We start from the raw sequence: 16298 nt of genomic DNA on the forward strand, positions 1-16298 counted from the left end.
ATAGTGGTATCTATCGTAACAAAAAAAGCATGGGTGGAAGAAGGTTTGATGATGGTGGGCCACTTACAACAAACATATTATAATAGTAAATAGACAATGTTATATTAAGGGCAAAATGATCATACAATAGAGATTTAATGGACACAGATTGATGGTGTTAAATGGAGGGATCAGATCCACAGCCAAATTTGGACAAAATTTATAATTTTAAAGCCACACGGACTGGACCTATAGAAATCGACAAACTATATGGACTAAATTTGTAGTATCTTGATTTTTTTTGGATACCGTCCAATGACTTTCATAATTATGGATATGGTCATGTTGGCTTAGTTTTAATGCAGGTTTGGTCCCTAGACTTAACAATCGTGCAAGTTGGTATGTTAAATCATTGTTAATTTACTATTTTACCCTTACTTTTAGAGTTTCTAAAAATATTATTTATTTATTAATTATGATCAAAGTCAATGCTTAGTGAGTTCCACCAAAGTATCACCACATAAACATAAGTACAATAACAAACAACATGCATACAGAGCCTTCAGCCTGTCTGGAAAACCGTACTGGCCTACAGACTATCTGGAACACTCATAGAACCTTCAACATGACTGGAACGCCTCATTGGGCCTTCAGCCTATCTGGACTGTTCTATGGGCCTTCGACCTGACTGGTACGCCTCTCAGGCCTACAGTCTATCTGGGACGCCCTAGGTCTCTTGGCCTTCAGTCTACACTGGTCCACCTCAACCCAACCACACACAACATGTCGACATATACATAACAGTTAAACATTCACATAACCAGTCAACAGACAATCAGACATATCTTACAAATCACTAAGCATAGCATCATCCTATATACCAGGATATCGATCTAACGGATCACTACAGCACGATATCATACTAACACATAGCAGGATATCTAATCCAATGGGCCGACCTTGGTGCCTTTGACCCGCAAGTACAGGGAGGAAAACTCACCTCAGAAACTGAACACTGGCTGATGAGGTCCTGACTCTGAATCTCAGCTCAAACTGACACCTAATCATCAGAATGACCCAAATCTCAAACATAATATGAATTAGCCAAAATATCCTTAAGTCAAACTTGGTCAAAGTCAACTCACCTCACATCATAGCCAAGCACTGGTCACGTCGTGACAGCGAACCCGGTCCGATTCCCACTCGGCTCGACCCAAACTAGTCAACTCAGTCAAAGAATCCACCTGAATAGGCATCACGAAGTGAGCACCCATTCTCACATCTTGAGCTCCAAGGGTTCTAACAGAAGACGGGGATGCTCCGAATCTCACATCGTGAGATCTTACATCTCACGTCATGAGCGTTGTCTGTGGCTAAGGGTCACCATTTTAAGTCCTTATTCCATTAAGTCTTCGAGTCCACTTCATCCAGAAGCTAAAAGGGACCCCTAAGGTCCATGAAAATGTTTCCTTTATAGCCATGCATGCACCAAACATGATCAGCCATTTCTAGGTCAAAAAGGGAAGAAACGAGCTTCAATCTTTCATGCATGCCTCAAATCCATACCAACTTCTAGATCTGAACAATATAATGCTCTAAGGACTCTTAGAATTCATAAAGTTGCGAATTTTATGGATTTACTCCACTCAAGCATGCAATAACATCAATAAGATGGAAAAAACTCAAGATCTATCCATGATAAGCAATAAAGTTGGAACCTTTGATACTTACAAGGGTCCAAAAGCAGGAAAATATGGTGACGATGATGATTCTTTGCCCACACCACCACTAGAGCATTTCCTTCTTCTTTTTTCTTCTTCTTCAAGCTAGAAGTGAACTCAAATGACAAAGGATCTTAGGGAGGAGTAAGATTAGGGTTTCTGGAGGATTAGAGAGTGTATGAGGCTGAGGATGAGAAACCCTAGCACTCTCATTCCATTAAATACCGAAAACTTAGAGTTTTTGGTCATCAACAGCCCTCGCGTTGTGAGCACTAGACTGCTCACGTCGTGAGCCTTAAAATGATGCACGGGTCCGAATCGCTCCTCACGACGTGAGAAGGCATTCCTCACGTGAGAAGGGAAAATATTGAAACTTTTAACTTCACAATATTTAAAGATAATGTGCACCTGATCCGGGTTTTACACACACCATACTCATTGAGCATTGTCGCTAGATATCTTCTACTTGACGTGCCTAAACGTCATTATATTACTACTACTAAAAGTATCACTAGAATTATATATATTCACAAATATAAATTCCTCATGAATACATCAATATATTCTCAAGCGTAGATGATTTATAAAACTTGTATTATGTCTCGTCTCACCAAGTCTGCTTATTCAACTACACCATAACACTTGTTGGGTATTACCACCAAAGTATCCCATACTCTATAATTAACATACTCGACTATCACCAGGCACTCGACTTACCAATTACCCATATGCCACGATTAAATAGTATAATGCCAACATCAATGCCAATTGGATACCTGTAACCACCGCATTGTACATTGCCATTGTTAAATCACCATATAGATAAATGTTTTCACCTGCATTGGACATCGCACTGACATATCACCAAATGGATATATGCTGCCACCTACATTGGATATCACACTAACAAATCATCTAATAGATTATCCGTTGTCACCTATATTGGATATTACACCAACAAATCACCTCATAAATATCCTGTTGACACCTGGAATAGATATCGCACCGACTAATCACCAAATAAATATTTGTTGCCACGTGCAATGGATATTACACCGTTAATCACCTACACATCTCTCATTTTACCGCCTCAATACTAAATATTAATATCCAATCTATCAGTCATCATAAAATTCCAATATTTCAATCCGATAAATACAATTATTCATCGTATTGCTCGCAGTTAGACTCTACGGTCTATTAAACCTTAGTCTATCAAACACGACCGTTTAATTATCTAGTATCAATTAGATGCAACCATCTATTACACCAAGTTATTAAATAACTTCACTAACTATTAATCAACAATCCAATATTAATATTAATTAACACTGATGACATTAATACATCGAATTGGATATTCAACAATCCAGTATTAATATTAATTAACACTGATGACATTAATACATCGAATTGGATATTGCCTTGAGACAATTGTTATAAGGCTCACTAATATACCAAAATTAGTCACAAGATAACATTTACGTTACATCGACCTCTCACGAGTTAATATCATAAAATGGATAGGGGTGTTCACGGGGCGGTTCGGTTCGGATAGTAATAAAATTGTGAACTGTGACCACGGGGCGGGTACCTCATGCGCACTAACCGAAACCGAACCGTATTGACAAAAAACCTAACCGAACCGAACCGTATGAAATCGGGTAACCACGGTTCAGTTCACGGGTACCCGTTAAAATATAAAAAATTAATTTCAATTGAAACTACAAACTCCATTTTAGTTATCTCTTTCTTAAAATCAGTAAGTCAAAGAGTTTAAAAAAAAAACATAATGAAGTTCAAATATCATATACGTAGTATTATGATTTGTATAATAAATACAATAATATAAATAACAAGAAAATCAAATGAATTTAGAATTACAAAATTGAAGTTGTCGATATGGATTTTTGTTTAGGTTATTGGACTCGTAAATCAATCGAAACACTAGTAATAAAATAATAATTTTTTTAATATATATATATATATATATATATATATATCAAAACCAAAAACCGACCCGTTGATATCCGGTTTTTTCGGTTTCGGTTTTTTTCGGTTATGGTTTTTTTCGGTTTCAGATTGGCCGGTTTGGCTCGGTTTTTCAGTTTTGCGGTTTTTTTGCACACCCCTAAAAATGGATATTATGTATTACACCATAGAACATATTATACATAAGAGATATTTAATTTTTTTTGCATCTTATACATAGATAATACCATAAGCACCCTATTGGATATACACCCTTCAACGTTAATATATATATATATATATATATATATATATATATATATATATATATATATATATATATATATATTCACCATAAAGTTTTACATACAAACTACGATATTGCACTAGCACCAAAAATGTTAACACGATAATCACCACATAACTAGATATCAAACAATCTAGAATATGAGTATGGTTACTCACTTGTTTATGATTCATGTATAAGGAATTCAAGCTTTTAGAAATCCCACAACTTCTCCCATTTCAGAAACTCCAATAGTTGTAACATCCCGGTGTTCAGGTACTTCTAAATTCAACCTTATAATCTTATCATATCGTGTTTTGGTCCCTGAGTAGAAAGAAGTGTCCATTGGAAGCCCTAGTGGCAAAATTGTAATCTCAGAGTAATGGGAGTACGCCATGTGTGCGTGCATACGCTTAGCGTACTAGGGTGTGCCCTAATACGCTAGGCGTACATCAGCGTACGCGGGGCGTACTCACTAGTTTTGGAAACCCTAAATTTTAAGGTTGAGCTCCTATATAACCGTCCTTATAACCTCATTTCCCTCACTTATCTAGCCTCCATTCCCCTTGTAACGTTTTGCAAACCCTAATCTCTTGAGTGTGTGTTTTGATCTTAAGTGTATGTTCTTGGTATGTTAAAGGAAGAAAGAAGATTTATTGAGGAGCCTTGTGTAGAAGCAAGCTTGTTGATCTGGGATTTTTGCCTCCTCGGGAGACTTCAGAAAGTATAAAGCTTTGATCTTGACTTGTATTTCCTTAAGATATTTCCATGTGAAGTTTTATGAGTTTTAGTCCCTTTTCTTGGACTTAATGAGTATGAGCTACTCTAAGATCAAAGGAGTTGTCCTTTCAAAAGATTTGAGGTGCATTAAGTCGTAAAAATGTTATCTTGACTCATTTGGTGTTTGCATGCAAGTTATAGGAGTCTTAAGGGGTTAAGACAAACTAGGGTTTTGGTTTTTGGACTTATTAAGGCATGCATAATCATAAAGTTGGAAACTTTATGGTTTGGAACACCTTTTTAGGCTTGGATCTGGATTTTGGACGTTGAACTTGTTAAATTAAGCACTTAATGGATGTTTTTGCATGACCGCTGCGTACGCTGGGCGTACGTGGTCAACTGCTCGTTTTTGGTCAAGGGCTAAGTACGCAGGGCGTAGGAGCTGAGTACGCTAGGCGTACTCAGGTGGGTTGACTTTCCATTGACTTTTGACCTAATTTGACCTTAGGGGCATTTTGGGTATTTTTTATGAAGCCTAAGGTTTAGGTATCTCCCTATGTATATGTGACTTGTAGAGTGGACTCGCGGAGCGACATTCTTTTGTACTACCTTTACGGATTTGCGAGGTGAGTTTTCCTCGCTGTACTTTTGGGTCGAAGGCACCAAGGTCGGCCTATTTGGATTGTTATCGTGGTTTATCACATGATTGTATGATGTAGTGATATATTAGATTTGTATCCTAGTATATAAGATGATGCTATGCTTAGTGATCTGTTAGATTTGTATGACTGTATGTATATGCTAGCTAGGGTTTGATATGGTATATGTTGATATGTGATGGTGTGTTGGGTTGAGGCGGTCCTGCTGTGTGCTGAAGGGCGAGAGACCCAAGGCGTCCCGTATAGACTGCAGGCTAGAGGGGCGTACCAGTCAGGCCGAAGACCCGAAGGACGTTCCAGATAGGCGGAAGGTCCGGTGAAGCGTACCAGTCATGCTGAAGGTCTTGTGAGCGTATCAGATGGGGCGTTGTAGTCACATTGAAGGCTCCATATGCATGCCGTTTGTTGGTGTTATTATGATTTTGTGTTGTGTTAGTACTTTGGGGGAAACTCACTAAGCTTTGGGCTTACAGTTTTTGGTTATGTTTCAGGTACTTCAGACGATTGCGGGAAGGCGAAGGTGTGACCGTACACATCCTCGTGTTTGGATTTATGATTTTAGGAAACTTTGATATGGAACATGTTTTGAAAACTATGTTGTAAACAATTTATGATTTTTGGGTTGTTTTTAAAAGTTTAAAATTTTCATGATTTTTATTGATGTTACAATAGTTGTCAAAGTAATACATAATTCTTGAATATTATAACTCAATGTATCACCCTATTATGTGTTTGACTCAACATTTCCATCTAATACATAATACTTAGTTATGTAGCTAAACTCATTAAGCTCCATTGATTACTTATCCTGGTGTCTTAATCCATTAAGACATAAGCTTAATCTCCTTTTAAGTCCTATTTCATTAATTGGAACTCATAATTCAATTTATAATTCATTCATTCATGACTTAATCACATAACCAACTTTTTATACCAAATATAATTATACTCCGCGTATAAATCATCTATACAACTTAATTGATCAAGACATAACTTCAGTTTCATTATATCACCACTTTCCAAAATTAGTGTTCATAACCTTTTTTTCTCGGTTTCAATCATCTAACCATGATTCTAACATACAACAGCTACCCAAAATTTTATTTTGCTCACTATATTACCAACATCAAGATTTCCGTAGTATATGAGCTAGATTTTCGTCATTCCTCACCCTCTCTAATTTCACCATAAATCCATTTAAACGTGCAAGAATAAGGAATTTACATCCAGTTCAAGATATATATGCTTGATTCTTTATTTCCTTCGCATGTAGCTCCTCCTATTGCATCAAGCTCTTACAAATCACCATATGGAGCTTTGAAGGTCGAATATGTGGAAAAGAAATCACAACACCCAAATCTCCTATGTTTAAACATGTTTAATGTCGACGTTGACGCGCCACATCCTCTTTTTAATGGTGTGGACTCTCGATCACTTACGTGTCGTGTCTAACATGTGTACGTGTCATGTGAAACATCACCACTTTAAATATAGCAACATATTGTCTCACGTGTCACTTATCCCTTTGCCTACGCGTCGCGTTCACAAAGTACATTACCATTTTCAATACTTAGAGTATTTTCAGCAATTCACCAACGTCGTTCTCGTTGGAAATACATTGCGTAGTATTTCATTTGTCTTATCAATAAATTATATTTCTCATAAATTACACGGATGGTCCTTATGGTTTGGGCAATCTGCATGTTTGGTCACTAACTTTTTTTTTCTCACTCATACGTTTTATTAAACTTTATTTTGTTGTGCATTCCGTCCCTACTGCTAGACGTGACATAAACATTTTACCCTTATATTTTTTTATTTTTCTTAAATAGTTTTTTAATCATTATGTAAAGAGTTAATACTTATACTTCAGCAGTCTCATCCCCATCCATCCTACTCCCTACACCCGGTCACCTTACAGAAGATTAAAACCACATAGGATGTTTGATAGCACCACATTGAAGGCTTTGGACCTTACTTTCAATCACCATAATTCATGTGTGTTTACAGAAAAGTAAAACCATATCTGAGATAATTTCTAGAATGTATACCACAACATCTAGGATGTTTTAACAACACCATATCGGAGGCTATGAACCGAAAAAATGAAACAACATCTTGGATATTAACACAACATTGGAGGCTTCCATATCGAACACGAAATTATGCAAAAACTTACCAAAACCAATTTTGGATATCATAACATATAGGAATCAAACACATCTAAAAGATATGAGATTTCCAACATAGAATCTTGTAACTCCAAATCTGTCGTAGAACTTCGGTGTAGAACCTTGAATATCAATATAGATAGAAAACTTGCAAATCGATATAGAACATTGGTATAGAACCCTATAACGACAACGGTCTCCAATGACAAAAGAGAGGAACTAGGAGGAGGTTATTGGATGTGAAAGAGTACGGTGAGATGATTGGTAAGGCCGGTGGTGGTTACGACAGGCCTCCAGAGATCGGGCGTGGTGTCATCGACGGTATGGCTTCTAGAAAAAAAAGAAGTTTGTTCTTGACTTCATTGAAAGCGATAATAATATTTAGAGGATAAGAGGCGTTGAGATGGTGGGTCATTTCACTCATTTGGCTATAATAAATAAATAAATAAATGGTATAAGCAACAAATCATCTAATTTACTCTAGATGATAATAGTATAACAAATTGTTAAAAATACATAATTAAAGGCCAAATAATAACTTTACACATGCAACGGAAAAAATTAATGGTGTTTGTGAAAGGGACTTGATTCAAAACAAACTAAAAGCACAAGAACGAGGCGGCAATTTTTTTTTCAGAGACTCAATCTGTAATTATCAAATTACAGACTGATAAATATAAATTAAGGGCAAAGTGAAAAAGATAAATCCAATATAACTAAGCCTAAACAAACCGAACCTGTAATATTATAAGTCAATGGACGGAACCCATAAAAACCAGCAAACCACACTAATTTTCTGATATAAAAATGATATACGCCAGTTTATAAACTCTTTAAAACTTTTGTTGTGAGCTCTTTAATGCATGCATTGATTGAAGAGAAGCCTGTCCATTTGAAAGTATTTAATGATACCTTTTGCACCCATTAAATATATTAAATGGCACATTTACCCTTTTTTGGACTGATTACCTTTTTGACCTTTCCTTTTGAAGATTAGGTTAGTCAACCAACCCATGGGTCCTCACTCAGTCCTCACATCTCGTATTATCAAGTTTTTCTTTATTTTATGGACAAAATATTATTTTGTATCAAAATAACAGCAATAACCCATACACTCTTGAGAAGACAACAAACTAGTCGAGTCATACAAAATCATAATTATGTTCACATGACCAATATCTCAACGATTTTCCAGTGAAAAAAATATACCGATGAACACATGACTAACATGTGTAGCTATAGCCCATTTCAATAAATGAAACATGTAAAAACTTGAATAACTAGAAAATATCTTTAGAAATTGTGTTCAATAAAACAAAATAACCCCAAATATAAACACAAACTTGATTAGTTACATATTTCGAGCCATACGAGATTTGAGCTCAAATAACTTGATCGCAGCGCTAAAAGACAAACATGTTGCAACTATGTAAGTAAAAAAAAAAAAGGAATATTCTTAATTTGAATTTATTTTGTTTTTCTGTTTGAATAAAAAATATACAGATTTATTTTTATACATTTGTAGAGAACTTTCACATTGATCACGTCCAGCAAACAAACTAAGCAGAGAAAGTTGAGTTGATGGAGTGAAGGAAATCAAAGTCGTTCCCCTATGACCCAAATCCCAATACCAGACCCACAATTAAACAAAAAACATAAAATTTGTCATTTATTCACAAATATACATGAGAAGTTGAGAGCTGAGAAAGATATAGAGCGAGAGATCACCCCACCCTAACCCTGCCATCAAAGAATTCGGATGCATCTTGCAACTAATGTATCAACCTGTTGTTCCATTTGACATAAAAAAAAAGGTCAACTTATTTAGTCAAAAGTCAAACATACTAAACATTTCCGGTTTCAAAAATCAATAATAAAAAAGCGGCAAAATAGACAGAGCAGGTAACGAGTCGATACTTTTTTGTTCGTTTGTTTTGAATTTTATGAATAACTAATGTGATTACAAAAACTAAATGATGACAATAATAACTTGATTTTTTTATAAATAAAGAGAGGTAGCAACTATTTGAATACACGTCCATTTTTGGCAATTGGACGAAATTGCCACCTCTAATCGACTATAAGAAGAAATGATATGTGGCAAAATGGGTGGGCAGGTAAATTTTCACAATTTTTTGTTTTTATTTTTGAACTTTACCCATGGAGCATTCGAGTAAAATATAAAACCCCAATTGGCCCGGAAAGTAATAGATATGAATGGAAAAGTCAAAATGTGTAGTTAGTTAGTTACCTTCTTCAGAAAGGTCAAACATGCCACCAAGAAGTTCATCCTCCTCCCCTTCATTCTCTGAGGTGACCCTCCCGTCGCCATCAGTTTGACCATAACCGATTATGGGTGCGGTTAGCTTACTGCAACCACCCGGTTCAACCACCTTACAGTAACCCTCCTGAAAACCTACCGCTTCTTTCTGAACCGGAGACACACTAGCTACTTCCTTGATATCAAAATGGTTGGATGTTAAGAATGGTCGATTGCCATTGTTCACTGGATCAAGATCAAGCAAATTCTCAATCCTTCGGGATGATCCTGAAAAAAACAAAAATAAAAAGTTCCAAAATATTACATTAGATTGGTTGATTTAGATTATATTTTATGTTGATACAGGTACAAGTTCTTCTATACCTCCATCCGAGCTTTCAGTAGAGCTAACCGATGCTGGCTTTGAAAGACAGATGACAGATTCATCACTGGCCTTCTCTCTATCTTCACCAGATTCCAAAGACGGATTTTTTTGGGCAGAATAGACTCTGTGGAACAAATCAATACAGTTTTAAGAAATTTATTTGACTATTATTAATCCAATATCTAAAACCCTCGTGTGTCCAGCCAAATAAATAAAATCAATCATCACCTGTCATCCCAGCCTGCTTTGATGGTATTGAAATGCTCCAAAACTGGTAACAAATCCTTTCTTCTTATGTCAACTTCATAACACGGAATGTTCTCAATCTGAGCCTCTCCACCTCCAAATCCCTCCACATTCACACATCTCATCGCATAAAAATGCACCTGGACAAAAAACACAACAAATCAGTCGTAAATAGAGCAGCATCAAACTAAAAGTATGCTAAGATTAGATATTTAGATGTAGCAATTTCGACCCATGTATAGGTAAATGGGTCGACTTGGGTCACAATAAAAATAAAAAATAAAAAATAAAAAATAAAAAGTCACTAGAAAGAAAAAGGGTCAAAATTTGCCACATGCATTTAAAAAAGGGAAATGTCACGAAATCCCTTATTCTTTGCTCCTTTTCCCGTAAAATCCATTATCGAAAATTAAATTCCATGAAAGCTATTCCAGATTTTATATAATGACTTTTCCGGAAGGTTAACAAATCTCAAATGAATTTCATGGATAACTTTATGGAAAATTAACAGGTCTTTGATGGGTTTTATAGAAAGTCAAGCCTTAGGTGGTTTTTATTGAAGATTTTATGGAAAGCCAACAAATCTAAGATGACTTTCATGGAACTTTTAGAGGGTAAGAGAATTCTAAGATGACTTTTATGAAAAGTTATGGAAATCTAAATTCTCAAATGGCTTTCAAGGAAAACGACTTTTCCAGAACGAGGAACAAAATATAGATTAATTACTTTTATAATAAATGTTATTTAAAAAAAAAAAAAAAAAAAAAAAAAAAAAAAAAAAAAAACAAACAAACAAACAAACAAACTAACATTTTGACCTGTTTTTCAGACAAGGCCTATTTTTTTTATTTTTTATTTACAATTTAAACCAAAAGTTTACAGGTTTCCATCCGGTAAAAAAGGTCTTTTCCAAAAAAGTGATCAAATTGTTGTGTCGCTTATGCAAACAAGATTTTATGCTTATTTGCATAACAAACATAATATTTTGGCCACTTCTTCAGAAAGACCTAATTTTTTTTAACCAGTTAAAAAGTCAAAAAATAAAAGGTTAGGTCAGACTTTTGGTTTCAATTGTAAAAAAAAATAACTTTAGGTCTTATCTGGAAAAAGGGTCACCATGTCAGGTTTTCCTTAGAAATAAATAACCCTATGATAAAGATAGTTCTTGTAATAACATTTATCATTTCAATTATCTATAAAACTAAATACATGGACAAAAAGCATTTGCTGGCTGACCCAACCCGTTTTAGCTCAAACTAAAAGTTTACCCATTTTGGCTTGAACCTGCTTTCACATGTTACCCGACCCACCCATTTTTCCACATGTACTAAGAGTTTAAGATGTATACCTTGGTATTTTGCCATACTGGTAATCTCCCAGAGTTTATTTGGACCTCCGCATTTGACAGAAACCAATGTGCCCTATCATTTCGCTTCACTGCATCACTTTTGACCAGATTTTGACCACCCATGCTGACATTACCTCTGGAGTTGTAAAATGACGTCTTAGAGCCTTGGCCAGTAACCGAAATGCATTCCTCCCTTTCTGGAGAATCCAACCTCCTACAAACTTGCCACCATTGACGAGATTCAAATATCACTCCTGACTCCTCATCTTGGCCCAGTTGATACTGAGTTCTTGAACCAACATCAATCTGGGTCCCCATTGATGGCAGAAGTTCATATTGAATTGCATATCCAGATGGAGTATAAATCAACAGAGATTCCAAGGAATTACTGTTTTTTGAAACATCATGATTACGGTAAGCCATAGAGTTGTGGAAAACAGAAGCAACAGCACCAGAGGGCATTTGTGTCCTTCCGACCACAGAAGAAGCAGCATTGGTGACGGAATTGAGAAATCCAGAACTATTACTCTTGATCCTACCAACTACGGAAAGGGTAAGAGGAGCTGGAGGTGGTAAAGGTTGCTCATCTATGACGACGAATGACGGGGTTGACCACCATGGAAGAGATCGAACGGGATTGACTGATCGACTCTGGAATCCATGATTCCGATAGCTAGTGTCACCACCAAAGGGTGATAGAGCAAAAACATGACATGTACCCTTGGATGAAACAATAGAAATCCACTGACAGTAGCGACTAAAGCTTATGTCTTGGATAACCTGTCAAACAAATAAAATGAAGCATCAAGTCAGCAAATGAGTGCCACCAAGGGCATGTCTTATACTAAAAAATTATAGAGGTGGCAAAACAGGTTTTCTTAAATTAATGTGAGGTTGGGTTGACCAGTAAATGTTTTTTGTCCAATTTTGTAAATATTGTTAGACATGATTACAAAAGCTAAATTATTATAACAAAAACTTAAGGGGCATTTGGTTTGCAGAATGTTTTTGGATAGAATGAATTCTATCAAAGGAATTGAAATATGAAGGAATTGTAATCTGTTATGTATTTGGTTGGCGGGAAATGGAATGGAATTCAATAGCAAGAACTGAATAAATTTTAAATTCGCTAATAATTAATTTTTTACTTTTTTTTTTATTTCAATACAAATAATGAGGGTATTTTGGTCTATTAATAGAAAAGAGAGAATTGAATTGAATTCCTTCCACCCAACCCTAGGAACCCATCAAATGTGGAATTTGACAGAATTAAACTCCATCCAGTTGGCAACCAAACACACCATAGAATGGAATCTCAAATTCCAATTCCATCGATTCCACCAGAACCCACAAACCAAATACGCCCCGGATTGTAAAAAGAGATTGATGAGGTTGTATGCTTGTGGTCGCACTTCGGGTGACCCCATTCCCTTTTCATTTTACCCATTTATAGGTAAATGAGTCGAAATTGCCACCTCTACATAAAGAAATAGAAAAAGAATTGTGTACTAACAGCTGATGTTATGCCACGATGCAGTTTGTAAAGAAGCACATGAGAGGAACTCCAGTCATGGGTTTGATTGCTAGAACCACCTCGAGTACAAGGCATGATTCGGAAGATATTTACATTATTGCCATGTATTGAGGCTGTAACTAGAAGGGTTCCACGTGGATCAAAGCATAATGCAGACAGTGGACTGGAATGAGCTCTAAACTGTGATATAACAGCTTCTGAAATAACATCCTTCACGATGACCTGCAGAAAATATATAATTAGTGAATCTCTCATCCACAAGGGAAAGATCAATTAAATCCTTGCTAAAAAAAGCCAGTAGAACTGACCATTCCCGCATTATCTACTTCTGAAGAAGCATTCATGACTTTCCAGCCTGGATTTGATGTCATAGGAGAACCAGGACGATCTTGGAGCATCTCTGGATAGTATTTAGAGAAGGTTTTATAGCCTTTGTCACCGAGGGTGATAATTCCAGCAGCCAATTGTTTGCTTGATTCCATTGCATAACGAGCCACCAATGAACCATTGCTTGGTGAGGTGGATGGGCTAATACCAGGAGTAAGGTTCTTCGGGCTTAAGTGACCTGTGTTTGATACAAGCAGTTTGTTTGAAGCATAAGCTAACCACCGTGGACCCACAGCCAATGGACCATACCCAATGTTAACCCCAACTCCAACCATTCCTTGTCCTCCAAATTGAGGAACTGGATAGGTTGGAACAGTGAACTTATTCTCAAGTGTGACTGCATCTATACAGTGTATCTCTTTTTCAAGACCCACAGCTACTATCAGAGGACTACATCTGACCATAAAAACAGTTGACCTGAACCTGAGAACCTTCACGTAACAGTTGGACTGAAGGGAATAAAACCGCACTGCAGTAGAACCCACAGAGGTTCCTGACTGATGATGAGACACAACTGAACCATCCCTGCCAGGTGGACTCAAATAGCTTCGATTTTGACCCATGGAGGGTGTGGGCCTGGTGGCTTCATCACCTGCAACCACTATTAGCAACGGATGTAATGGTAGGAACTTCTCATTGCCATCAGGGTTTGCAGGAATATGCAGCAACTGTAGGAAAGTGACAGGGCCATCACGCTTTGAAACAAGCTCAGTAAAATCAGATGCATCCTCCACATCAATCACTTGAAAACCAGTCTGATAACCAAGCAATAGAACATGTCTGAAGGAAGTGGAGCCAACTTCTAATCTGTCGAAGCCAGCCCATGTTACCTGGTTACCATCAAAAAAAATTTAAGATAGGGGTTCTTGAAGAATGTGGCAGTAGAAATATTTGAGAATAAAAAGGAGAACCAAAAATAATCAGCAGACAGGTAATTAACATATGATAATACCACCCATGATCAATAACTCCATTTATCTTTGTATCATGCATTTATGAATTCTTATACCTACAAACATATATTATCCAAATTCCAAGACATACTAGATCATTTATGGTGCCTTATTATGCACCAACACATGACATGAATTATAAGTTTTCATATCTGCTCATGACTGCAGAGAGTTGTAATTAACAAACATAATGATAATCATTTAATCTGATCCAGTATACTTACTTCAATAATACAAGTGTACAACCAAAAAGGAATCATATATCAACAATCACGATGTACAAGTCCATTTATCTTCGCATCATGCATTCATGGAATTATGTACTTATAAAAGTTGAAGACATAGTAGCACAATCCATTGTCCTATTAAGCACAAATAACGTCATATGAACTTTTTTAAGTTCTCAAATCAGCCGATGAATCATAATTACACAATATTGTAATAAACAAACATGACAATTGCTAAGAGCTATTTCGCTTGATCTTATCCAGCATACTTACTTTAGTCATACAACCAAAGATACTCAGCAGATACTTAGTGGACATAGAAGGAATCAAGGAATTTTTTCATATTGTCATACATCAGCTCCCATGGTGCATATTTCTATTTAGCTTTGCATCTTACATTCATGGATTAATATTACTTATAAACAAATATTGTCCAGACTCCAATAGCCTTCCACCCCTATTATGCTTGAACAACATCACATGGACTTGTAAATTAACAAATTAGCTCATGATTGCACAGATTTGTAATTAACAAACACGCCGATGCTAAGAGGTATTCCAGTTGATATCATCCAGCGTGATTATTCTAATCGTACAGCCAAAAATACTCAACAGACAATTAATTAACATATATAGTAAAAAGTATATAACGTCGATCAGAAAAACAAACACCTGATCTCTCTGATCGTCTCCGGAAGCTGCAATCGAAGCCGCGACGGAAGCACCGGCGGAACGAACGACGGTGCTAGCATTAGTAGACACAGTCTTAATACAAGAAGATATAATCTTCAAAGAATTAGGCAACAATCCGGTATTCTTTCCTTTGCCTTTCTTCATCCCTCACCTGAACCTCTCCCAACCACCACCGACTCAGCAGTGAAAAAAATTCCGTCACCGTCCTCCACCGCCACCACCGCCGTAGCTGACGCCTCTAGCCTATCAACTATGATCATCCGAGAGCGTAATCGAATTGATTTTTGTGTCGTGGAAGTAATCGCAAGTGTGTTCTTGGTTTAGGTTTGACTTGAAGATTTGATTGAAGATTTCCCAAAATTTTGTGTTCCTCAAAAGCCTCCTGTTGTTGAGTTGATTTCTCCCAAGGTCAGATTACTTCCATTTTAAATAGGTGAACGAGTGAATCTACCCACAAATATTATTTGCTCGTAAAAAAATACACAAAAGATTACGACATTTAAAATTCTCTAAAAAAAGCTATAAGTTTTAACATTTGGGGTGTTTGAAATTGTTTATTTATATTTTTTTCAATAAAAATATTTATTAGCTTGTTGGATGTTAAAATGGAGTTTTGAAAAGATATTTGGTTTAATTTGTTCGGTAGCAAAACGTTAAAAGTTGATATACTGGTATTTGACAAATGATGTTTATATGTGTAATTAGGAGATGATTTATCAAAAACTCTTTAAATAAATCAATAAGTAAAGAATCATGGG

General features: G+C 36.2%; 1 protein-coding gene across 1 annotated transcript; it reads right to left on the reverse strand.

The window, feature by feature from the left end:
* Positions 1 to 8937: 8937 nt before the first annotated feature.
* On the reverse strand, positions 8938 to 15951 carry LOC145072173 (autophagy-related protein 18g-like). The gene is made up of 8 exons (XM_079018558.1): positions 15520 to 15951; positions 13589 to 14497; positions 13260 to 13502; positions 11747 to 12526; positions 10381 to 10538; positions 10152 to 10276; positions 9759 to 10055; positions 8938 to 9292 (listed from the first exon to the last, which is right to left on the reverse strand). The coding sequence occupies exons 1-8, from the start codon at positions 15682 to 15684 to the stop codon at positions 9288 to 9290; spliced, it is 2682 nt and encodes an 893-aa protein (XP_078874684.1). The 5' UTR covers positions 15685 to 15951; the 3' UTR covers positions 8938 to 9287.
* Between the last annotated feature and the right edge of the window lie 347 nt (positions 15952 to 16298).

The sequence above is a fragment of the Lactuca serriola genome, chromosome 9 (assembly GCF_051521515.1).
Source record: "Lactuca serriola cultivar US96UC23 chromosome 9, Lser_US96UC23_V15, whole genome shotgun sequence".
NCBI classification, from domain to species: domain Eukaryota; kingdom Viridiplantae; phylum Streptophyta; class Magnoliopsida; order Asterales; family Asteraceae; genus Lactuca; species Lactuca serriola.